Here is a 25,303-nt window from a genome sequence, read left to right on the forward strand (position 1 = left end):
GGAGGAAATCCTGCCATTTGCAACAACAAGGATAAAGTTGGAGAACATTATGCTAAGTGAAATAATCCCATCAAGATTCAGTCAGCCCTTCCTCCCTAGCCCTCTATTAACTATCCCTCCTTTGTACTCTTACAAATCTTTATGATTTCACACCAAGACATCTCATATTTACTTATCTGCATTTCTGTTCCCTCAGTATACTATTTTTAAGTGCAGGAATTTTGTCTTATTCACGTTACTCCCTGTTCCTCATGTAATAATTAATGTCGCATAGCAAATGTTCATTTACTATCTAATATCAGAATGAATAAAAATAAAATCAAAAGAAGTAGTTGTTACTTGGTCTTAAATTCATGCATTTATTGCTATGTATAAATAAAGACTATCATATTTTGAAATGTGAATACTACTCCCATATTTTCATGTGTACTGATTGGAAAAAAATGGGTCATCTTGTCTATGAGAACATTGTTGAAAACAATGTATTAGGTAGGTCTAAAAAATTAGAACTTTAAAAATATCTAAGAATTTTATATATAAAAAATTATTCTTTTTATATGGTATTATAGGGGTACCTGAGTGGCTCAGTGGGTTAAGCATCTGACTCTTAATTTCAGCTCAGGTCGCGATCTCATGGTTTGTGAGTTTGAGCCCTGTGTTGAGCTCTGTGTTGACAGGACAAAGTCTGCTTGGGATTCTCTATCTCCCTCTCTCTCATTTCCCCTCCCCTGCTCATGCTTGCTTGCTGCCTCTCTCTCTCTCAACAATAAATTAATAAACTTAAAAAAATAGAGAGATTGGTAATATGCTGGGTTAAATGGATCTACCAAATACCTAATGAGTACCTTAAGTACTGGATGTCTACCATTACTTAAGTCAGTGGACAAGCAAATCTAAGTCTTCTGGTTACATCCAATTTGATCTATCAAAGAGGATAATTCATAATCTTCTGCCATAATATTCAAATGAGTGTTAATATGATAATACTGATTCTTGAATAGGTCTTTCTGCCTGAAGAGTCATAAATTAAAATAGTCCACAAATTGCACTGCTCTTATAATAGGAGATTGAAGTATGAGATGAGGAAATTAAAATTTATTCAAATAAAATTAATTGGAAAATATTTCTTCTATGTTATTTACAAATGAATCAGTTTGAAGTTAAAGTTGAACAATCTTTGAACCTTTAGTAACATTTTCAAAGGTAAAATTACAGGGTTTGCAGGGTTCAAAAATCCACCTATATGATTGGTTGTCATTCTGGAAAGCTTTATAATGGTCAGGGATACCCAGTAAGATCAAGCACAATGGACAGAAACTCCTTTGCAATACTCTGATAAAAATAGCGTAGCATAAACCCCAAGATCCCCTCTTTGAAAGCCCCAGACTTAAACAATCATATTGAATTCTATGTTTTGAATGTCACTTAACAAAGTCCCCAAGGGGATTTTCATTAACAGTCTTTTGCATTTCAAGAAATGACTTACTGTATAAGTTTAAAAGTTTAAAAACTTAAAAATACTTAGATGAGTAGATAGATAATAGCAACAATTCTAAATTTACTAGTGCATTTGCTAAACTTTTTAAGATATTTGGAGAAAAATCCATATAGAAACTAGAAGTTTTTTCCATTCTTATTTAGCAGTGAACTATTTTCTATATAAGAAGTTATGAAAAACGGAAAGGTGCAGACTCTATGTGAAGAAGACTTCTTCCTTCTTTAATGGAATAGAGCTATTCATAGTCTGGCTCTTGGAAGCCTTTGTGTTTTATCTGTGAGGTTAGGAGGAAGCAGCTCTTTGTGGGGGATGTGTCTCTTCACAGTACTTTTCTTCAAATTCTCCCAGGTATTCATAATAAATATTTTGCCAGACAGTGGTAAATATTTTTACATGAGCCCATGTGTTCACTGTGTAAATCACTGACAAATCCATGCATTTAAAGATTAGACTCCACCAATTGTTGGTTGCATAAATTTCCTGAGCTGTGTCTCTGTATATTAAATATATATCCCTAAAGAATTGAAAATGAAGTATAACGTACCCAAGTAAAACTCTCATTAGCAATGTGGGAAATAGGTGTTCAAGTGGAAAATGGAAAAATAAATCCACTCTTGACTAAAAGTTGCATGACGTTACAAGTACAAAGAATTAGCTTTACTGACACTTATATGTATCTGTCATTTTAACTTCATTACCTCTTGAAAAACCCTGTCTCCAAACACGATCACATTTTGAGGTACTTGGGGTTAGCATATCGATCTTGAGACAACAAAATTCAGCTCATAACAGTCTAGAAAGAAAATGTTCAGCTACACCAGAATTGAAACTCAACTACAGAAATCAGAGGCATTACACAAGACAAATTTTTCCTCTGAATTCTAACTTGGCCTCATACTCCTGTTCTGTACATGATCCACACCCCGATTACTAAAAACTTGTGTTGGCATGCAAGATAAAGCATAGTTTCCATCCCTGTTCCCACATACCAGCAATCTCTACAAAGTCAACTACAATGTTAAAATTAAATCTGTGTTGCTTCCTAAAAGCAGTCTGTCCTAACTCAGTCAATATCAATATCACAAACAGGAGCATTTTCTCTCCATTATGCCTCATGCCTGATGACCAACTTTTGCTACACTTATGTTCATAATACCTCTTGGGTTTGTCCCTGCTTCTGAACTGAAGCATAAAACACATAATGTCATTGTTCACTGTACCCTATCTAACACTTTCCAGTGGCTCTCAATTTCACTCTGATTACAGCCTAAATCTTCATGATGTTCTCAAAGTTTGTAAACAATTCTCACTATTTTATTAACTATTTCACATACTTATGTATCATGTGTTGTTTTTGTTTTGTTTTGTTACCTATGACCCCAGACAGGGAGTAAACTACACTAAAGTAGTTTTTCTTTTTCATTCATTGCAAAATCTGAGAATATAAAATGTGACCTAGATCCTGATTGATGGCTGAAGATATTTTTGAATTAATCAAGATGAGGTCATTAGTTAGCTTTCCCATTGTAATTCTTCTCTCACTGAAATGATGTTATTCAAAAACAATCACCAGCAGAAAAGTGCCAACAAAATACAGGATGCTAACCACTTTTTTAAAAACACTAATCATGTGTTTACAAACCCTTTAAGCATTTGTGAGCCTCTATATTAGTGTCACTGCAATATATTTCATTATTATGGGCAATATCTTAAGTCTGAAATATTTTACCATCTTTCAATATAATATTAACGAACCAGTGGTAGTTAAAATGTAGATTTAAATGCTTTCAGATTGTAAAACAAAAGTAGTATTCTGATCTAAACTATCTTCTGATATCTTTATCTATTAGCTGCTCTTTTTTTTTGTGAAAGACTCCAGCATAAGCCATCTGAAATCTCTAAATTCACTTCAAGTAAGTTCTATTATCAGTTTTGAAAACTGATCTTGAACCTGTCTCTCTCTCTTGTAGCTTCCTGTAAAACATTGGGAATATGAAATGTCATGGGAATGAGCTAGTGTCTCCTGGGAAGCCTCAGTTTTGATGTTTTTGTTTTCTACCCATGTATGTTAGCATAGCATCTCTATAAGTCTCCACGTCAGAGAGTTAAACTACTGGGCATGTGCATATAAATACATAGTCAGCCTGTGATATTTTACCACTCCCCACACCAAACTTCTGTCTCACCATAGTCTTCTATATGAACCTAGAAAAAAAAAAAACAACTCAACTTAGATGTACCCAAGAGAAGCTGCTATGAGGAAAATAAACTTGCAGAGGACAATTTAAAAATAAAATTTTTTTCCAGCTTCCTAGTTTAAAAATATCATGCTTGTTGAGACTTGCAGTGATTAAAAATAGCCCTTAAGTAGAAAGATTGTGTTTTTTTAAGATCTGTTTATTCGAGATTTTATGTCAAAAATATTTAAGAATCAGCATTCATATTTCACCACTAAGGTCTTATAAGTCCTCAGAGTAAACCATCCCCTCTGCCCCCACCCCCACCACATATGTACAATATTAACCACTTCCTCAGTATGCTTTGAGATTCTGAGTTAGCATCAACCACTTTCTTAGTATGCTATGTAGGCTCAGAGTTCAGCTTTATTTTGAAAAAGAATAACTCTGTTTACAAGTTTTCCTATACAAAACTTGGCTAGAAACCCAAAGCCAGCGGTCTTTTCATGAAATAGCCCTTATTGGCAAATGTACAGCAAAGAAACTCTTGTTCGTAAAATGTTGGTATGAAATAGAAGTGTAAGTTTAAATGAACAGTTTTAAAGTCTATTGATTTGTAACTTTATGACTCAAAGTTTAATTGAAAACAATTTAAATTTAGTAAGTACAGGCTTCACTGGGAATTTTTAGTGGTAAGATAGAGATGTACCTCTACATTCCTTAGAAGGTCACTATTTAATACATTCGCCAATTCAAACTTTTTTTAGTTCTTTATCTCTTATTCTAGGAAGTGCCTATTCTTTAATGAACTCGTTCATCTTCTTACTTGTAATGCTTATATTTCTTTAATATCTCCTTAAAATATGAGGATAAAGTGTTCGCCCAAGCATGACCCCATCTGAGACACTGTGCAGAAGTCACAACAACCACAGAAGGTACTTTCTCCTGGAAAAAAAAAATTCAAATATGTTTAACAACATTTTTTCTCTGCTTTTGATTTGCAGCTGAAAGAGAAAAAGGAAAGTTTACATGTTCCTCCTAGTCTTTAAAATACACACAAACTCTTAAAACAGCATATTTAATTCTAGCCAAGATTTACTAGGTCAAGAAGCTCTTAAGGACGTGCCAAAAGCCTGTATGTAAAAAATTAATAGGAAACCTTAGGCATGCCCTTGGCTCCTGAGGAGTGGGAAACTGAGTCACATTACCATGGCTTCTCAGAGTCATCTTACTGTGTCTCTCCTAGGTTGGCAGGGATAGTTCCTGGCCAGGAACTCAATTCTGGCCACTGTCAAACCTCCACACACGGTTAACAGGAGAAGGGAGGAAGAGACAGGTTTTCATATTGCCAATTCTGGATGATTACCAAGATCACATTTCAACTGGCACATTTCACAGGTGTCTTGTGTGACAAAACTGCCTATGATGTTGTGACCCAACGAATAATAATTTCTTATAAGGTCAGATGCAATGCCCAGAGTCACCAATTCATGACTGAACCTAGCCCATTTTCACTATCAAGTTGCAAGTGAATGGAGAAATATTTGTAAATTGCTTTGAGCTATGTAATTCCTCGATGCAGAAATGTGCATTGGGAAGGAAGATGGGCAGTAAGAAAGAATTAATAACATTTTTGTGCTTGGTACTATGATAATTACTTTTCGTATTTTGTTTCATTTTATTCTTTTAAAAAAAGGGCAGCTATTTTTATTTTTTTTTTATTTTTTTTTTAAATCATTTTTTTTAAATTTATTTATTTATTTATTTATTTTTTAATATATGAAATTTACTGTCAAATTGGTTTCCATACAACACCCAGTGCTCATCCCAAAAGGTGCCCTCCTCAATACCCATCACCCACCCTGCCCTCCCTCCCACCCCCCATCAACCCTCAGTTTGTTCTCAGTTTTTAACAGTCTCTTATGCTTTGGCTCTCTCCCACTCTAACCTCTTTTTTTTTTTTTTTTTCCCTTCCCCTCCCCCATGGGTTTCTGTTACGTTTCTCAGGATCCACATAAGAGTGAAACCATATGGTATCTGTCTTTCTCTGTATGGCTTATTTCACTTAGCATCACACTCTCCAGTTCCATCCACGTTGCTACAAAAGGCCATATTTCATTCTTTCTCATTGCCACGTAGTATTCCATTGTGTATATAAACCACAATTTCTTTATCCATTCATCAGTTGATGGACATTTAGGCTCTTTCCATAATTTGGCGATTGTTGAGAGTGCTGCTATAAACATTGGGGTACAAGTGCCCCTATGCATCAGTACTCCTGTATCCCTTGGATAAATTCCTAGCAGTGCTATTGCTGGGTCATAGGGTAGGTCTATTTTTAATTTTTTGAGGAACCTCCACACTGCTTTCCAGAGCGGCTGCACCAATTTGCATTCCCACCAACAGTGCAAGAGGGTTCCCGTCTCTCCACATCCTCTCCAGCATCTATAGTCTCCTGATTTCTTCATTTTGGCCACTCTGACTGGCGTGAGGTGGTATCTGAGTGTGGTTTTGATTTGTATTTCCCTGATGAGGAGCGACGTTGAACATCTTTTCATGTGCCTGTTGGCCATCCGGATGTCTTCTTTAGAGAAGTGTCTATTCATGTTTTCAAGGGCAGCTATTTTTATAATCTTCATCATACAGACAGGTCTTTCTGGCTCTGGAGCCTAGATCCTTTATAGAACACCAGATTATTCTTTCTGTGAACCAGAAGATTCTGGTGTTATCTGTTACTACTTAACCCAAGCTAAAAGGAGTACTTGTTGGTTTCCTTATAGGTCTACTTATTGGCACAGGCAATATGAGTGTCTAGCCTGCAAATGGCAATGCCACGTCAGCTTTGGCAACGTCAGGTGGCTTATATTATACTGTCCAGGCATAGACAGGTGAAGATCCCAGGAAATCATGGCCAAGTCTGGGAGTGAGGCATAGACAAGTTCAGACCATGAGACTCCTGCAAATTCCATGGGGCACTGAAAAATATTTTAGAGGAAAAGAGAAAAGAATCACATTGCTTTCATCCATTTATTGATGTATCCAAACATACATTTATTTCTCATTCATTAAACAAACATTATTTGTGAACCTACATGTGCCAGACATTAGTAGGCATTGAGAATGCAGAGATGAATATGACAAGTATAGTTTCTGCCCTTATGTAACTAGTAGTCTATTAGGGGAGAACAACATTTAAAAAATTATCCAAATAAGTGTATTCGTGCAGTCTTTGTAAAGGTTAATGAAGGAGAATATCAGAAGCTATATAACAATGCCCACAGGCAATCTAAACTAGCCTAGATGTTCCAGGCAGACTGACTAAGGAATGGGAGATAAAGAGGGAAGGAGTGTGAATGTATGGAGGGGGAGAAGGGTATGGATAACATTGCAGACAAAGGGGGCACCCTGCAGGGTGATTCTGTGGTGAGGGAGCTGGACTAGAGCACAGAGAACAAAAGGCTAGAGGTACAAGAAACTCAAGAAAGTGGTGAGCAGCGGCCAGGTCGCACACATCCTCATTAAGAAGTTGTTTTCCTCCTAAACACTGCAAGAAGCTTTTAAACGGCTTTAAGCAGAGGAAGTGTCGTGAGTAGAGTTGCATTTTGGAAAGACCACTTTAGGTGCTGGGTTTAGAATAGAGTGGGGCAAAAAACTAAAGAATTTCAGACAGGAAATGACAGCAGCTCGGGTCAGAGCAATGGGAGCAGAGCAGGAAATAGAAGTGGGGAAACCCTTCTCTTAGCGCTTGCTTGCAGATGTGGAGGGAGGGAAAGGGGCCCGGAGGACTGAACCCCGGTCACACCCTGCAGAAGAGGTGAGATAGCACCGAGGAATGCACAGATTCTCATTAAATATGGTGCCTGCACTCATCTTCCCATGTCCTGAGCATTTGTCTCCTTTAGAGGGGAAAATTGTTCCGCAGCCCTGAAGATCAGTAGGTGATTCCTCTACTTGACCCTCTAGAATTTCTGCCTTGTCTGGGAAGTTCGAGAAAAGCTAAACTAAACTGCAAAACAAACAACCCAAGGGGTTCTTTTTCTTTCTTTCTTTTTCTTTCTTTCTTTCTTTCTTTCTTTCTTTCTTTCTTTCTTTCTTTCTTTCTTTCTTTCCTTCCTTCCTTCCTTCCTTCCTTCCTTCCTTCCTTCCTTTCCTTCCTTCCTTCCTTCCTTCCTTCCTTCCTTCCTCTTTCTCTTTCTTTCTCCTCCCTCTTTCCCCTCATATATGTCCAACCCACTATCTCTCACCCCATGTAAAATTACTCTTCTCTGTCAATCATTTAAGCTTGAGACGTTCTTGTAATTCCCTTTAGAAAACGCTAAGTAACAGAGGATAGGCAGCGGAAATAAATACTTCTTTCTCTTTGGAGGGGACTAGTTCCTTCACAGTTATTTGTTATATAGATCATGATATACAGAGTCTACAATAATCTCAGGCATTCATAAGATCAGAAGAAAGAAAAGAAAAGCCCTCTTGACCACGAAGCCCTTTGGAACTGAATATTTAGCTTTTATTTCATCCAATTTTTAGAGCTTGGTTACACGAGTATTATTGATTTCATGTCTTTCATGGTCTACATAAAAGAATGCAGAATGGTACAAGGCAATGGTAGTGGTACTGACATACCCCAAAACTGTAATGACTGGGTTGGGATTATAGCCATGCAACTTTGACTTCATTATAAGGGGCTGACTTCAGTCCTGAGCTCCGGCCCCTTACCCCACAGTCCCAATCAGCACCACATCTGATAGGGAGCTAAATCTGCCTCTGCCGCTAACTAGTTTTGTGGCTCTGGAAAATTCATCTGACCTCCATGGACCTCAATTTCCTGCTTGTAAATGAAAAGGTGAGCCTTGATGATTCTGGAAGTATCTTCCACTTCTAACTTTCTAAGGAAGACAAATCTTTGTATGTCTGAGAGATGAATCATGTGTGAGCCTATGTTTTGATAATTCAGCTGTTCAATCACGTGCATCTTAAGCGTTAGAAGCAAATATCATCTATTTCTCTCTCCTTTGAGACATAAAAGCAGATAAATAATGAGCCAAGCATTTACAATTTTAAGATTCCAGGCATTGAGGTGTTTGCTAATATGCAGGCCATATCTCTTTGCCCCCTCTCATCCATTTTGGTCTGTCACCCATCTTTAGACATGCCTCCTCCAGGGCATGTCTCTTTTGGCATGAGTTTCTCTTTTGGCAGAAATTTTCTCAGGTCAATCCACTGAGGAAATGCTCCCAAATTAAAACCAAACAGCCCTCTCATGTTCTTAAAGATCATTTTAGCAAGGAGGAAAGTAATCTGATTTCCTGTTCAAAAATATTACCTATAAAGTTGTCATTGACAGATAGACTGAATTATTGCAGTGTTATTTACATTTAAAATAGGAGCTATTAGCACCAGTGGGTTGCTTATTGACCAGGCAGCAATGAGAAATGTGTAGGAGCAGGCCGTTGCCTGTCCACTGCCTGGGGCAACACTATCTGCTTCCAAAATACATCCTAAGAACAGAGCTTACAGATTCCCATTATTTAATGTTGTTTTGGCTCTATAAGGAAGGGACACCATAGGGGAGAGAGAGGTGCAAACCTTCTACACCATGTAGCATTAGGGATGGTGGGGGGAGGAAGATGTGCAAGAATCATTAAATGTAAGTGACTGCCTGTTTGTCACCCTTTGGAGAGAAGAGCAGCCAGGGAAATAAGTACAGTCACTCTCCTCTAAAATAGACTTTTATTAACAGCCACCAAAACAACAAAATTACTATTCTCTGTAATCAGTACTCAGTGACATTCTTAGAGATTTCTTTTAAAATTTCAAGTATTGCCTAAATGTCAAATACATACCAGATTTAAAAGTCTTGGTCCAGGTGTACCTGGGTGGTTCAGTTGGTTAGCCTCTGACTCTTGATTTTGGACCAGGTCATGATCTCACAATTCATGGCTTCGAGACCCTGCTTGGGATGTTCTCTCTCTCCACTTTCTCTTCCTATCCCTCTCCCTCTCCCTCTCCTTCTCTTTCGTTCAAAATAAATAAACTTAAAAAAAAAGTCTTGGTGCAAAAAAAAAAAAAGGAAAAAGAAAAAAGAATGAAAAAAACTCATTAATTTTATATTGCTTTGATCTCAAAATAAAATTTCAGATGTTTTATTAAATTCAATCTATTATTAAGATTAATTTCACCTGTTTTTTTTTTCTCTTTTTAAAAATGTGTCTATTAGAAAATTTAAAATTGTACATATGTTTCCATTCTATTTCATGGGACAGCACCACATTACACTGAGGAAAGTTGATGTCTACACTCACTGGGCAAGCTAAACAAGTCAAGCATTTAATGTGAAACAAATGCAAAGAAATACAGAAAGCTACTGTATTAAAGAAGCTACTATATCAAAGAAGTTTAAACATCTTCGTAAACTACCAATTTCTCTCTTAAATGTGTCAGTTACATCTTACTGTGAGACTCATATCTTGAATGGTAGGAAAAATAATCAATGTGGACTCGACATTTGGGCGATCCATAAATTTTAGGAACTTAAGCCTCGGGGGGGGGAGAAAAATACCTTAAAGGTTATAGAATTTAGGAATTTTTAAGCTAGAATCAGAGATTTGTTTATTCCATAACCAATTAATCCATTATTTCAACTCAAATAAAGTTATAATTAGATTGTCACGGACACATTTTTATCACACCTACATTTTCAAAGTACAATTCCCTGCACAGTAAGCCCTACGGATGTGCTGCAAAGAGGTTCTTCCTTTGGAAATAGCTATTACTATGACCATTCATTTAAAAAGATATTCAGGGGCAACTGGGTGGCTTAGTTGGTTGAGCATCCAACTCTTGATTTCTGCTCAGGTCATAATCCCAGTCATTGAGCCCCGAGTCATGCTGAGCATGCTTAGGGTTCTCTCTCTTGCTCTCAATCTCTCTCTGCCTACCCCCTGCCATTCATGTTCTTTCTAAAATAAATTTTAAAAAATATTAAAAGGGTATTAAAATTATCTTTAGTTGTGAATTTGCACAATGCAAACAAAAGCAGATTTGCAAAACGGGCAGCAATAACCTCTAGGAGAAAAACCCGTATCTTTTAACCAAGAATTATAGTGTTATTTTATCTAAACTGATTCAATGTGACATTGACATGAGAATTCACACATTCACAGTAGATTTGGTTTTGTGGTTATTGTGTGAAGAGGATTTTTAAAAAAATTTTTTTAATGTTTATTTTTGAGAGGGAGAGACAGAGACAGAGCATGAATGAGAGAGGAGCAGAGAGAGAGGGAGACACAGAATCTGAAGGAGGCTCTAGGCTCCGAGCTATCAGCACAGAGCCTGATTCAGGGCTCGAACTCATGAACTGTGAGATTGTGACCTGAGCTGAAGTGGATGCTTAACCGACTGGGCCACCCAGGAGCCCCTGTGTGAAGAGGATTTTTAAATGAAATCTCATCTTAAAACATCAAACCAATCTTTCCTGGTGTAAGGGAGAATAGCTAATCACATATTTCACAGCATTGTGTAGACACAGTAAATTTACTTCTCAATATATTACCTTGATATAAAAGTCATGGTCTAGGAGCACCTGGGTGGCTCACTCAGTCGGCTCAGGTCATGATCTCACAGGTCGTAGGTTTGAGCCCCACGTTGGGCTCTGTGCTTACACCTCAGAGCCTGGAGCCTGCTTCAGATTCTCTGTCACCCCCCTCTCTCTCTCTCTCTGCCCCTCCCCTGTTTCTCTTTCTCAAAAATAAACATTTAAAAAAAATTTTTTTTAAGTCATGGTCTACCTTTCTTTTTAAAAAATTTTTGTCTTCTTTACTTTGTTCCTGCTATAGACTAAACTTTTGTACTCCACTCCACCCCTACAATTCATATGTTGAAACCTAATCCTCAAACTGATGATGTTTGGAGGTGAGGTCTTTCCCAGGTGATTAGGTCAAGGATGGGATTAGTGAATGGGATTAGTGCCCTGATAAAAGAGGCCCCAGAGAAATCCCTCACTTTTTCTACCCTGTTAGCTTACAGTCAGAAGACTGTTTATGAGCCCAGAAGTGGCTTCTCAGCTTCCAGAACTGGGAGCAATAAATATTTGTTGTTTATAAGACCCCCTATCTCTGATACTCTGTTATAGCAGTCTGAATGTGCTGATAATTCCCTTGTGAGTTGAAAATGTATAACTAATAAAACCCACGGCCAGATATCTTCAGTCTCACAGTTCTCAACCTTAGAGGTAAGAGCAATTCAAGACCATGAAGGAGATTAGTCATCAGCTGAGATTTTTCTAATAGGAGAAGGGATAAATAACATGATTGGTAGCTAGAAAGTGTGTGTGTGTGTGTGTGTGTGTATGTACAGAGAGAGAGAGACAGAGAGAGTTTTTTTTTTTTTTTACAGAGAGAGAGCATGAGTGAATGGGGAGGGGCAGAGGGAGCATGTGAGAGAAAGAGAGATCTACAGAGAGAGACAGAGACAGAGAATCCTAAGCGGACTCTATACCCAGCATAGAGACCTGACTCCAGGCTCGATCCCACAACCGTGACATCATGACCTGAGCCGAAATCAAGAGTTGGAGGTTCAACCAACTCAGCCACCCAGATGCCCCTATATACATTTAATAGTATATTAAAACAGGAAACATTAATCTGATATTTATATTTCTAAGTGTGTCCTTTTCTTTGCTGTGAAAACAAATAATTTCCATACCAAAGCTATAAATTAATTCCACCGTAGTTGAAAAATAGGAATGAGAAAGTTGTATGAACTACTTTTTCTTGGGGGTGGAGCTAGTAACTTACCCTCTCAAAAACCTGAAAAACATAAACTAAAAAACTACTTCTAAAACTTAAATAGCCTACTCCCCCCAAAAATTTTATGTATTTTTTGGTTATTTATTCTTCAAGCATTGCCTGTTAACACAGTCACAGTCAATACTTATTTTGTTGCTACTTCAGGTCTTATACATAAACTGGGGATCAGTGTTTTATCTCAGTGTTTATATAAACCAGGAGAGTAGACATCTAATAATCCAGCAAGAGTCAGAAATCAGTACTTAAATTTGCAAGAAAGTTAAAGTAAATAGTTCTTTTTTCTCATATCACCATCAAGTTGATTTACTGAGAACATAATTTTCTTCCAAGTTCATAGGACAGACTAATAAAGCCAGTTATACAGTGTGCTATATATCTTTGACTTCTTTTAGAAAGGATATTTTATTGTTTGTTCTTCTTTTTTTAGCCCTCAGGCATATGTTTAGACTCAGCCTCTTCTTCTATGCTAAACAGCAGTATTAAAGCCATAAAATAACCTAGGCACAATTTTGAAAGCAGTAGGTAAATTTTGTCTTTCTACTGTGGCTATTTATATATTTACTAATTCATTCTAAAAATATTTCTCCAGAATCTTCTTCATACCAGAAACTCTGCAAAACAGTATAGTTACTGAGATAAATAATGTCAAATAGGTAAGGGGATATACAGAGATAATGTATCAATGAAGAGTTAACTATAGGGACACCTGGGTGGCTCAGTTGGTTGAGCATCCGACTTCGGCTTAGGTCATGATCTTGCAGTTCACGAGTTTGAGCTCCGTGTCCAGCTTGCTGCTGTCAGCCTGTCAGCGCAGAGCCACTTAGGATCATGTGTCCTCCTCTCTCTAACCCTCCCCTGCTTGCACTCTCCCAAAAATAAACAAATCTTTTTTAAAAAAGAGTTAACTATAATATTATGGAATATAATTGATGCTGCTATATGTACACATAGAGAAAACCCACCACTGTGAAGGGTGTTTCTGGAAGGCTTTTTCAGGATGAAGCCTGGCCAGAGCAGAAAAAGATGGCATGGTTATTGGAGTGGCTGAGTGGGGACGTAGCATGTTTGGGACAGAGGACTATGGCGATGAGAATGTCTGCATGAAGGGAAGAAAGGTGAATGCTGACAGAAGATATAATTTCCCATTCTCTAGTTGCTTCACATACAAAGTTTTGCCTTCCTCATTTAGCAATTCCACAGTGATTACTGATTATCAATAATGTTCTTGTTATGCATTAATTCTATAGTTTCACAAGGCCAAGATGATATGTACTTTGTTATTATTGACATCTCTCTGGTGGAATTGACTGATGCTTATGATGTTTTGGATTCCCTTCAGATCTAAGTATTGGGCAGTATCTGAATGCTGACATCTAGTACCTGAAGGTATTATCATCTTTTAGAAAATGAGTGAATGTTCCAAATCCTCAACCCAAATAATGTTCTCAATATTTAAAATTTCAGCTACCTTTTGAGTTCAATATTTCAGTGACACTGTGAAAAACTACCTCAAAAGAGGCTCCCTGTGTCTCCCTGCCCAGTGATTCCTGCCTCCACAATATCCCGAGATGGAAATTTTGTCTTGCCCTTAGTTCTGGTTGGAAGACATCTCCTTCTCTGGGCAGACTTGTAACTTGTGCAGACACAACAGAAGATCATTGCGATAAAAATGAAATATTGAGAATATATCAATTTCAAGAACTTATATCAGAAAGACTTCTCTAGCCCTTTGCTACATGAGAATCCTTTCTTCAGCAAGCTGAGAAGGTAGATATCACTTGGATGCCATTTATTTACAAGAAGAAAGAAAAAGGAAGTTTCTTTGCCACGCTTTGGACTCTGCTTTTTCACTTTCAACTAACTAAATAAATGGTATTCTGAAAATTAGGACTTTCAAATTAAATATTATATGTTTTATATAACCTTACTGCTCTTAAATCCTGGGACTAGGTATGAAAATATTCCCTTTTTGAATTCCAATGGTGATTTTGAATTCCTCTGGAATTAGACAATGAGGTACCTACGGAAGTGTCCAGAATATGTATCATGGTCTTAACTGAATTTAGTGAGAGGAAAAAAGTTCAAACTGTCTTCAGCTTTCAGCAGTGTTTTGGGCAAAGTAAAATTACTGTGACAGAAATATAAGTAAATATTTTGACTACATTTCTTATACGTATTATGCACCAAAATTGCATTATAAATGTTTGGAGGTGGTTAAATAGTTACTCACAGTTGGCAATAATATGTCCAGATGATGTGAAACAGATAGGTTCTGCTTGTTATCAAATGGACTTTCTACCACTAGAGAAGAATTTAGAAAGAAATTCGTGAGCATTTGCAAACCTCCTCATAGCTTTTATTTATTTCTACTGAAAGTCTAGATACCAAAAATAAAGAGCCAGTGTGTGTGATTATCATTATCTTTATTATTACTAAGATTGTGACTCTATTTACTATCAAGTGTGGAAGCCTCTTGTCTGTCTGAATTAAGAAATCACATCCCTATTTTAGGATAGAGAGGGCGCCAGCATTAAAGGCTGAGGACATGACGACTGCTTGCCCTTTCTCCTCCCTGAGTCAGTATAGATCAGGAAACTCAGAGGAGAGACAGAACTAGTGGGGAGAAGCCAGGGTGGAAAGGCACAGTTCTTCTAGCCCTGGGACCTAAATTGCTGCCATTCGTTATCTTTTATCATTTCCTAAACACAAATGAAAGATTAAGGTGAATCCAATTAGCTGTAATTTTGTATGAATTCTTTCATTTCATAATCAGCCCATTCCCAGTTTAATGTAAGCAGCTCTAGAGGGGCAGTCTGGTTCTGCTGCTAGGAAAGCAGAAATGTAATTTTGGATATTCCAGGGGAGCAGGATTGAGAGTTATTGGATTACTGTCCATAGGACTGCCCGAATCATACTGTCTTGGTGGAGGGAAGGTTGGAATGGATACTGGTGCTGACATAGGAAACTTAATTGACACTGAATCCCTTCTACAAGCTAGGCTTATTACAAAATTTGCCTTGAATTTTATAGTCAGATTATGTACGCATAACTAACTCCTAAACACTATGTTCACATTTTGTGATATTTAACGATTACTACTTGTGAAATGTCAAGCAGAGAAAGACAAATACCATATGATTTCACTTATATGTGGGATCTATAAAACAAAACAAATGAACAAACAAAACAAAATAGAAACAGACTTATAAATACAGAGAACAACCTGGTGGTTGCCAGAGGGGAAGGAGTGGGGGAATGGGCAAAATAGAAAAAGGGGATTAAAAGGTACAGATTTCCAGTTATAAAGAAGTAAGACATGGGATACAATGTACAGCATAGGGAATATAGTTAATAAAAAAATAATAAATAAAGTACTGAAAATCTTTTAGAGACAATCCCTAATATGCAGATTATATTACAGAAGCTTATAACTGGATGAAATGGAATTTGGGGATGTATTTGCCTTTTGGAACTGAGTGACACTGATTATTGAGAATTAAAAATACAATTTGCTTGAACCTATCAATATATGTGGTGTAATGTATGTTCATAATCACGTAAGAGAACAAAACTTTGAAACTACTTTTAGAGTGTTTCAATTTTATGAATAGTGAACAATACTTATCCACTGTGTAGAAACTAAAAATGATTTAAAAAATATTTCTAGAGGCGCCTGGGTGGCTCAGTCAGTTGAGCGTCCGACTTCGGATCAGGTCATGATTTCGCAGTTCATGAGTTCAAGCTCCACATAGGGCTCTGTGCTGACAGCTCAGAGCCTGGAGCCTGCTTCGGATTCTGTGTCTCCCTCTCTCTCTGCCCCTTCCCCGCTCATGCTCTGTCTCTCTCTGTCTCTCAAAGATGAATAAATGTTAAAAAAAAATTTTTAAAAACATTTATAGTTCATTGGCATACATTTTTAACTTTAATGTTTTCTTGTACAAGAGTCCAAAATTGGTATTTTCTTCCCAAAGTTTGTACATCATCAATAGTTTTATATATAAGGAAACAATTTCTTGAGATTCGTTTATCTTTTCTTTTTAATTTTTTCTAACATTTGTTTATTTTTGAGAGACAGACAGAGTGAGAACAGGAGAGGGGCCAAGAGAGAGGGAGACATAGACTCTAAAGCAGGCTCCAGGCTCTGAGCTGTGAACACAGAGCCCGATGCGGGGCTTGAACTCACGAATAGCGAGATCATGACCTGAGCTAAAGCCAGATGCTCAACCCACTGAGCTACCCAGGTGCCCCAATCTTATTTTTTTTTTTTTTTTTACATTCTTCATCAGAAATGCATGTCTCCAATTACACAAAAGAGCAAGGTAGGGAAAGAAGATCGTTATTATCCTCTTTTAAAACAGTCTCAAGAGCATTAAAGAGTGCTGAAGACCATGGTTGCTACATCCAGACCTTGCCCCTCTTTCAATTGATTCTCTTGGAATTGAGCCACATTTCTTTGAAATGAATTTGAAATCCGCTGCCTCTGTGTTCCTTGTAAGAATGAATTTTCCAAGGAAAATCTTCAATAGCTGCTAAACTTGACATTTAATCTGGACTAAAGCAACCTTCTCACCCTACAATCAAGCAACACAGTGGATCCCCTAAGAAGTTCCCCGGACTAGTTCATGTTACATGAAGAAGGAGAAGCTGCTAACTTTGTAACTCCTGGAAAAAAGCTCCAGAGTGTAAAGGATCCTCCTCCTTAATGTTGAGGTTCATGCCTTTAGCCAGGCCTTTTTTTGGAACTTACATGAGTGGTTAGTGCCTGATTAGATGGACCCCTAAGCCTTGAACCATGTTCAGCATTTAATTCCATTGAGTAGACATTCATTGACATCTCACATCTAGTACTGGGGCTAGAGATTATGTGATGAAAATTAACAGCCCCTTCTCAGGTATCTCACTACAACCCATAAGTAAAATGCAGGAGATAAAGGGAATAAGTGCAACCGTAAATGACTGTTCAAGGTACAATATCAGCACTGAGTGAGAAAAAGGGCAATTGACTGTAGGAGTGGCCAGGAGAATTAGCAGCTGGGTTGGAGGACCAACCTTCACTATGAAGAAATGGGAGATACACAATCCCAGACAAAGCAACAGCATATGCAAGCCTACAATCATCAGAAAGATCCAGACCCGGTCAGAGCATGAATGGTTTGTATGTCTGAAGTATAACTATGCAAGCTGAGGGAAAGGGGACAGGGGCCATGGGGCTCTTTCCTGGGGACTGTGAAATAGCAGTGCAGAGTATTAAAAGAGAAGGAGACACAGTTCCATTTGCTATTTGTGAGGATCTTCTCAGCAGTCTGGTGCATAGGTTAGAAGGAGCTCTCAGAGGCTGATAGCCATGGGCAGAAAATGGGCTAATTTTCCTAGTTTAAGACTGAAATAATGACATCTGATGTTATGATAATATATTATGACAATCTGAATGAAGGAGTGGTATTGAAACGAACCAAGGAGATAATTACAAGAGAAAGAAGCTGGCTTGATAGGCCTAGTAATAGCTGGGAGGTAGATCATTCTGAATGTGCTTGTGGCCTCAGCAAAATAGGGACAGACATTTTAAACAACTTCGCTGACGTAAAATTGACATGCAAGAAACTGCAAATGCTTAAAGTGAATACTTGGACAAGTTTTTATTATGTGGGTACATATTGTGTGAAAATATCTGTTACCCCACAAGTTGCCTTTTGCCCTTTTATAATTTTTCTCTGCCTCTTCTCGGGCAACTGCTGATCAACTTTCTGTCACTGTAAATTAGTTTGCATTTTCTAGAGTTTATATACATGCAATTATACCATATGTGCTTTTTTTTCCTCCAGCTTCTCATTCGACATACTTATTTTGAGATTCAACTGTGTGTGCACAACAATGGTTCCTTCCTTTTTATTGCTGAGTATTCTTCCATAGTATGGTCATGCCACATTTTGTTTATCCATCCAGGAGTCCATGGATATTTGAATCATTTTTGTTTTTGGCTATTACAAACGAAACTACTATGACATTTGTATGCAAGTCTTTGTATGGACAGATGCCTTCTTTTCTTTTGGATAAATGCCTGAGATTGGAATGAGTTCATCACATGGTAAACGTAGGTTCAAATTTTTTTTAATTGTAAATTGTTTTCCAAAGCTGGTTACATTTTGATAGTCAACATATGAGAGTTCCAGTTTCTCCAAATTCCTACCAACCCATATCGTGGTTTATCTTTTTTATTTTAGCCATTCTAAGAGGTGTGTAGTGTTATTTTGCTGTGGCTTTATTTTGCATTTCCCTGATTACAGAGGTGTGAAGCATCTTTCATGTCCTTATTTGCCACCAGTATATCTTTTGATGGTGTTTGTTCAAATCTCGGGGCTTTTTTTTAAATTAGATTGTTTGTTTTCCTGTTATCGTACCTGGATAGTTGAATTGCATATGGTCATAAGGAATTGGAGATAAACAACATAGTTTTTTGATGCCAGGAGCTCCCCAAATCTTAACTTAGGCCATCAGCAGACAGAGAGGGGTTCATCAATGCTGTGCATGCAGGTGGATAAGCAATGTTATAGCCCCAAATAATTGATTATGAACTCATTGAGTTACACATATCTCTGTGACTTTCAAATGGCAATTTTCTGATAGAAAAAAAAAATTGCTGGTAATTTAACATTAGGAATATGATCAAACCAGGCAAAACTTAGGTAAAGTTTTTCTTATGTTGGAGAGTTATATTTTATACCTAACCTCAGATGTCTTCTCTCAAATAATCAGCATCTATATGTTTCTCCCTGACTCCTTAGAGTTCTTCGCTAGGGGTATAGTACTGATTCAGATCAACATTTCATGTCTCTCATTTTTCCAGCCACCAAAGCTCTGGTTTTTGGTTTTTGGTTTTTTGTTGTGTTTTTTTTTTTTTTTTTTTTTTTTTTTTGATCCCATTGTGTGACTATCTCAACTAGGTAACTCTGGTGTATATGCTTAATGCCTTGCTTGCCTAAGCATTGTAATATTTTATGCCAGTTAAAATACACACATCACCAGAAAGCCCTTAGGTAGAAAGTTTAATTATAGTAGCAGACTGTTACAGGAGATGGTTTTATCTTTTTGTTTACAGACAATCTTAAACTTGCATCATAAGGACAGCTGGCTGCCTGCATGTAGAGTTCCCTCACGTCATAATGTTATTGATAATCACTCTTCTTAATTCCTTATTAGTCGTTGTCATTTATTATCAATCATGGTGAGAAAATAAAGAAGTAGGAAAATAGGAGAGGGAGGCAAATTGAACATAGAGTGGAAGATAGAGTTCTGAAATATTATTTATGGATTTGAAAAGTATTTGGAGCCATTTGAGTATATTTGAAAAGTATTTGGAGCCATTGAAAAGTATAAAAAGAGCCATTTTTATATAAACTATAGAACCAAAAGCTATATGATAGGCAACTCTGAGAAAATGAGGAACTGGGAATATTATAGTCTAAATTATGTCCCCCCTCAAAAAAAATGATGTGTTAGGATACCCAAATACCTAAGAATTTGATCATTTTCAGAAAAGAGTTCTAGCAGATGAAATTAGTTAAGATGAGGTCATATTGGAGTAAGATAGGCCTTTAATCCAATAGACTCATGTCTTTATAAGAACAGAGCAGAGGATGTGGAGTGAGGCACACAGCTATGTGACGAGAGAGACAGAGATTGGAATAATCCAACTGCAAGGCAAGGAATGCCAAGGCCACTTCTAGGGGGTAGGAAAAGACAAGGAAGGATTCCAGCCAACGTCTTAGAGGGAGTACAGCCTTCTTCTTAACATGCTGATTTTGGACTTTAAGCCTCTAGACTGTGAGCTAATAAATTCTATTGCTTTAAGCCACCCAGTTTGTGGTACTTTGTTTATGGCAGTCCTAGGAAACTAATACAATGAGCAACTCTATTTTAATTAAGCCTTAGGAATCACCTGAAGATCTAGTTTATATGCAAAAACTTTTAATATTCACAAGGCTAGCAGTACCCTGGGTTAGAAAAATCAGTAACATTCTTATGTGCCCTCATTTCCTTTGGGTTGCAGGTTGAATTCCTTTGAAGAATTCCTAACGATGGTTACAGGTCTAAGTTTTCAGTAACTAATTTCCTCTTGTATAACAGTTTATTCCTTGTTTTCAGGTCATTCTTCACACATGCTTCATGATCTATCTGTACTGACTGAGATGTGCATTAACTCAGAGAGTTACCATAAGGCTACCCAGACCAGGATGTGAACGAGCAACACTTGTACTCATGGGAAATAGAAATCCAGAAAATGATAATCTGACTTTTAAGAACGTAATTTCAGTCATTTCCAAAGAGAGAGAGAGAGGGAAGCCCATTAGTTAATGATCATTGAGAGAAATGAAGAACTAGGTTAGAGATAGGGCAGAGGGGATGGAGAGGAGGGCAGCATGAAAGGAACTTTGCCGACAAACACACGTGGGTGACAATGAGATGAGGGAGGAGAGAGAGGGAGAAGGAATGAAAAAGGATACCAAGGAATAATTCCTCTGGAACAAACACTTTATCCATATTCTTCTCAGCTTTAGAGAGTAATGTCAGAGACTGGCTGAGGCACATGAAACTGTTTTCTTCTCTGGCGCTTTTATGTGCTGTTTATGTTCAGTTCTCCCCTCTGTTGTCCTACACGTTGGAGCAGAAAGTGCCGGCTGGTCAGTTACTGTGTGGGCTCTGCTGTTTCCAAAACACATAGCCTTCCTTTCCCCATTGTAGACTAGTTAAATTCATTCCAACCTCAATAAACAGATAATTAACAACTGAGTGTTATTTTTAGCCCAGGAAATGTGTTAGCCGAGATAGTCTGAGGAGCTGTTGTCAGGGAGGCAGAAAGGAGTTCAGTGGCAGAAAAAGAGATTAGTGAGCATAAAGGAAATGACTTTATTCTTGACCTTGAGACTAGAGTGAAAAACTTATCTGTTTATAGGATCTAACACATTTGAAACAAATATAACTCTACACTTATATCATTTATGAGTATAAATTGGCAGAGTAGAGGAGGGACTGTGTTCTATGGTGTCAACCGTTGTCTCTGAAAAGAAGGTATAAAGAACACCCTATTGTGCAGGGTCTTGTACAATTTAATTTTCTCAGAAACATATGTTTGATGTTACATTAAAAGGGAAGGGAAGGAGGAAAAAAGGAACCATACTGTTTCATCTCATAAGGATAACTAGTATTCATTCCCATTGTGTCTCTTTTTTCCCTTCTGGATTCTTGTTCCAATGGAAGAGAGGGGAGCAGACTTTGGTCCTCAGTAAAAGTCTCCCTGGGAGATTCTGAGTAAAAGTGGAGCACCCTTTGTGCTGCTTCTCAGAGCAGAAACTGTTGGTGGCTCATCAGAGGTGGGAACTGGCCCAGAGGTGGGAACTGGCTGGCTGGGATCAGGACCAAACCTGCTTCCATTTTCCATCTACCGTTCTCACCTCCTATTCCCCTACATGAGCCAGAGTCAAATGGTGGTTTCTTCAAAACTGTATAACTGTCTACCTCCACGCCTCTCTTCATTTTTTAAGAAAACTTCTAGGTAGCCACCTAGAAATACCTGGCAGTTTTTCATCTACCTTCCATGACAGTTTAAAACAGTCTTTCACATAAATCTTGAAGAGAGGTATTGATGAATAGATAGGGAATTTCTACCAAATGCTGCCCTTTGTGATTTTCAGAGAACAATATCTATTAACTCTACCTTCCCATTACCTATATTGGGTTTTGTTTATTTGCCATGTTCAATAATTTAATGTATTCAACATTGGCTTTATCACCTCCTACCTTATTCCTTTTGCCTCTGCATTTTCAACTTCCCATTACTGCCCACTCATATCCCAGCTCAGTTGCCAAACCAATTTTGAATTTAGGCCCAGAAATGATGTAAGAAGTTAAATCCTGCCCCTGCCTCGCCAACACGATCAGATGGAGTTCAGTTGTCATCTTCCCTTCTGGATGTGGAGACATCAGAACTGATGCCCTAGAAATGTGCTTTGAGCTACTCCTTGAGTCCCAATTTGCAAATATGAATTTGACATTTAAGTCCAAGGAGAGTAATCAGGTGATTTGATGACTAGATGGGAGATTCTTTGAACTTGACAGAGTCAAGGGGTTTGTTGGCCAATAAGTTTGGAGAGAACAGACTCTAATCAGTCTTCTTGGCTTATCTCAAGCTTTTTTGCCAATTCCTTCTCAGATATGATTGAATCTTCACTGCTTTTTACCTTTTAATGAGTCTAATAAAAACTCAGTCAACTATTTACCGTAATGGTATTACCTTATGCTTGAATAATTATTACCATCTCCTTAAAGTAAGTTCCCTATAGAATCTTTTAAAACTAATCCCCTATTTTGTGACATTCCATTAATTAAAATGAGGTTATATAATATGTAAATATATATATCAACTGACATAACAGCAATACTCTGTAAAATTCAGAAAATGAATAAGTATTATATATTTTAGTATAAAACCATGGATAACTGTGGGGCACCCAGGTGGCTCAGTCAGTTGAGTGTCCAACTCAATTTCAGCTCAGGTCATGATCTCAGTTTGTGAGGTCAAGCCCCGTGTCAGGCTCCACGCTGACAATGTGGAACCTGCTTAGGATTCTGTCTCTACCTCCCTCTCAGCCCCTCCCCTGCTCACTCTTATTCTGTCTCTCTCTCAAGATAAATAAATAAACATTTTTTTGAAAAAGACGACTATGTAACTGTGTATGTATATGGACATATGTGTGTATACACATATTCTTGTGCATGTAAATATATGTGTCTATATACAATAATAGTAATGCCTAGCACTTATTGAACATAAGTATCATCTAGGAACTGCTGTATTCTTCATGTACTAGTTCAATTAATTTTATAATAACCTTATATGGTAAGTGTTTCTATTATCCCCACATATCAGGGAAAAAATCACATTGAAAATTTAATAATTTATTAACATTCGCACAATCAGGAAACAGCAGATCAGGATTCAGATCCCAGTGGGCTGTTCCAAGGCTTGTATCTTCTTAATCTCTACAACATCCAAATATATTATATAGAGACAATATGATTTGTCATTTTACTGTAAGGTCATGATGGTGATGCATAGGGTAAAGATCTGTCAGAAACTAGGTATGAGAATTTTTTTTCTCCTTTTCTGATCCAGGTTCTTAAATCTACTCATGTCTCTCCTATTCATTGCATCCCAGTCTGTTTCATGCTGGTCTAGGTCTTTCCAGGCATTTATATGGTGAATTAGTCAGCTGTTATCCTCTGGCTACCACTGCACTGTGTTCTGCTGTTCTGCCTGCACTACAGTTCAGTGACTTGATGGGGATGACTCTTAATATTTTTGTGTTTATTCCTGTAATTAGATATTACACCAATCTGTACCACAGAATATGTGCTAGATGTGTAACTTCTATGCATCTGACAGCGAAGACATCTTCATGAACTAAATTTGCCTGTTCATAACCTCAATAAGAGGATTGATTTAGGTAAGGAAAGAAAAAATTAGAAAAATAGAAAAAGTTGGAAAAACTGGAAGACTATCCTATATTATTTAAAAAGTGTTGTTCTGTAAAACAGTGGTTCTTATCATTTGTCTCTGCATCCCCAACAGCAGCATCACATGGCAACTTGGTAGAAATGCAAAGTTCAGGGCTTCACCTTGAACCTATTGTATCAGAAATACCGAGGTGGGGCTCAGGAACATGGTTTGTACCAAGTCTCCAGACAACCCTGCTGCTTACTCAATTTTGAAAATGCCCCACTCTGTGGCTAGTTCCCCTCACCCAAGTTCTCATACCACTCATAGCTGGATTTAGCTGAAAGCAAACTCCTGCACACAAATACACACCACACAGCCAAGTACCCCTACTCCCTCACAAACAGATTTGCTCTTGAGATTTGTAAGTGTTGAAATGTATATTTACATTGAATTAAAACTACTCTGGAAGCATTTATCAGATACAACAGAGCTAAATAAAACTTCGTTAGACATAAAATCCTTTCAGCCAGTGCTTATCAAATGTTAACATTCATAGGAAGCACACTGTTAAATGTCGATCTTATTCAGCAAGTCCTGAGTGGGACCTAATATTTTGCATAGCTGATGAGCTTCCAGTTGACACCAGTGCCACTGGCCTCAGCCCACACTGAGCAGCAAGGATCTAGACTCAAGCATTGCCTCAATAAACATTTTCACCGACGTCTCAAAATATGACTGCAGTTTCCCTTTACACTGTGTCACTGGTATATTCACCATTGATGATGACCTTCTAGCTCAAGGGATAGCTCATCTGAACAGACCTGTCTCCATCCTGAAGCTTTTAAGATGATAGTCTCTAAATCTAAATTAAAACACATCCACCTACTGCTGTGCCTATGAAAATTCTACCTGTTATTTCAGAATTAACTAGCAAATCCTGTTCCTGTCTTCAGTTTTCTCAGATTACTTCATGTTGGGCACAATCCCTCCTATACTCTACCTCTTTTTTAGCACATCATATAATGTCCTGTTAAATTACACTAATCTGGACCATAGAATATGTGCCAGATGTGTGACTTCTGTGCATATGACAGCTAAGGCATCTTCACTGAACTAAATTTGCCTGTTTATAACCTCAGTAAGAAGACTGACCTTAAGTGAGGAAAGCAAAAAATAGAAAAATAGAAAATATTAGAAAAACTGGAGGACTGGTCAGACGATCAGTCCCCAATGTATGTTGAGTTCCTAGAAGACAGATATATCTGGTTCTTAACAGATCTGGGTCCTCTCCCCACTTATCTAGCCAAAGTCCAACTCATAGATGATG

General features: G+C 37.6%; 1 protein-coding gene across 5 annotated transcripts in view; it reads left to right on the forward strand.

Moving 5' to 3' along the window:
• The window catches only part of TRPC4 (transient receptor potential cation channel subfamily C member 4), a 206,737-nt gene that overhangs the window by 116,146 nt on the left and 65,288 nt on the right, over nucleotides 1-25,303 (forward strand). Inside the window, exon 1 of one of the 5 annotated variants that reach the window (XM_058686847.1) lies at nucleotides 18,468-18,573. The exons of the other annotated variants lie outside the window; for them this stretch is intronic. Within the exon in view, the coding sequence (XP_058542830.1) occupies nucleotides 18,565-18,573 (9 nt within the window). The 5' untranslated portion in view covers nucleotides 18,468-18,564. Of the gene's footprint in view, nucleotides 1-18,467; nucleotides 18,574-25,303 lie in introns of those variants that run through there. 5 annotated transcript variants of the gene reach the window in all.

This window comes from Neofelis nebulosa, chromosome 1 (assembly GCF_028018385.1).
Source record: "Neofelis nebulosa isolate mNeoNeb1 chromosome 1, mNeoNeb1.pri, whole genome shotgun sequence".
Lineage (NCBI taxonomy): Eukaryota > Metazoa > Chordata > Mammalia > Carnivora > Felidae > Neofelis > Neofelis nebulosa.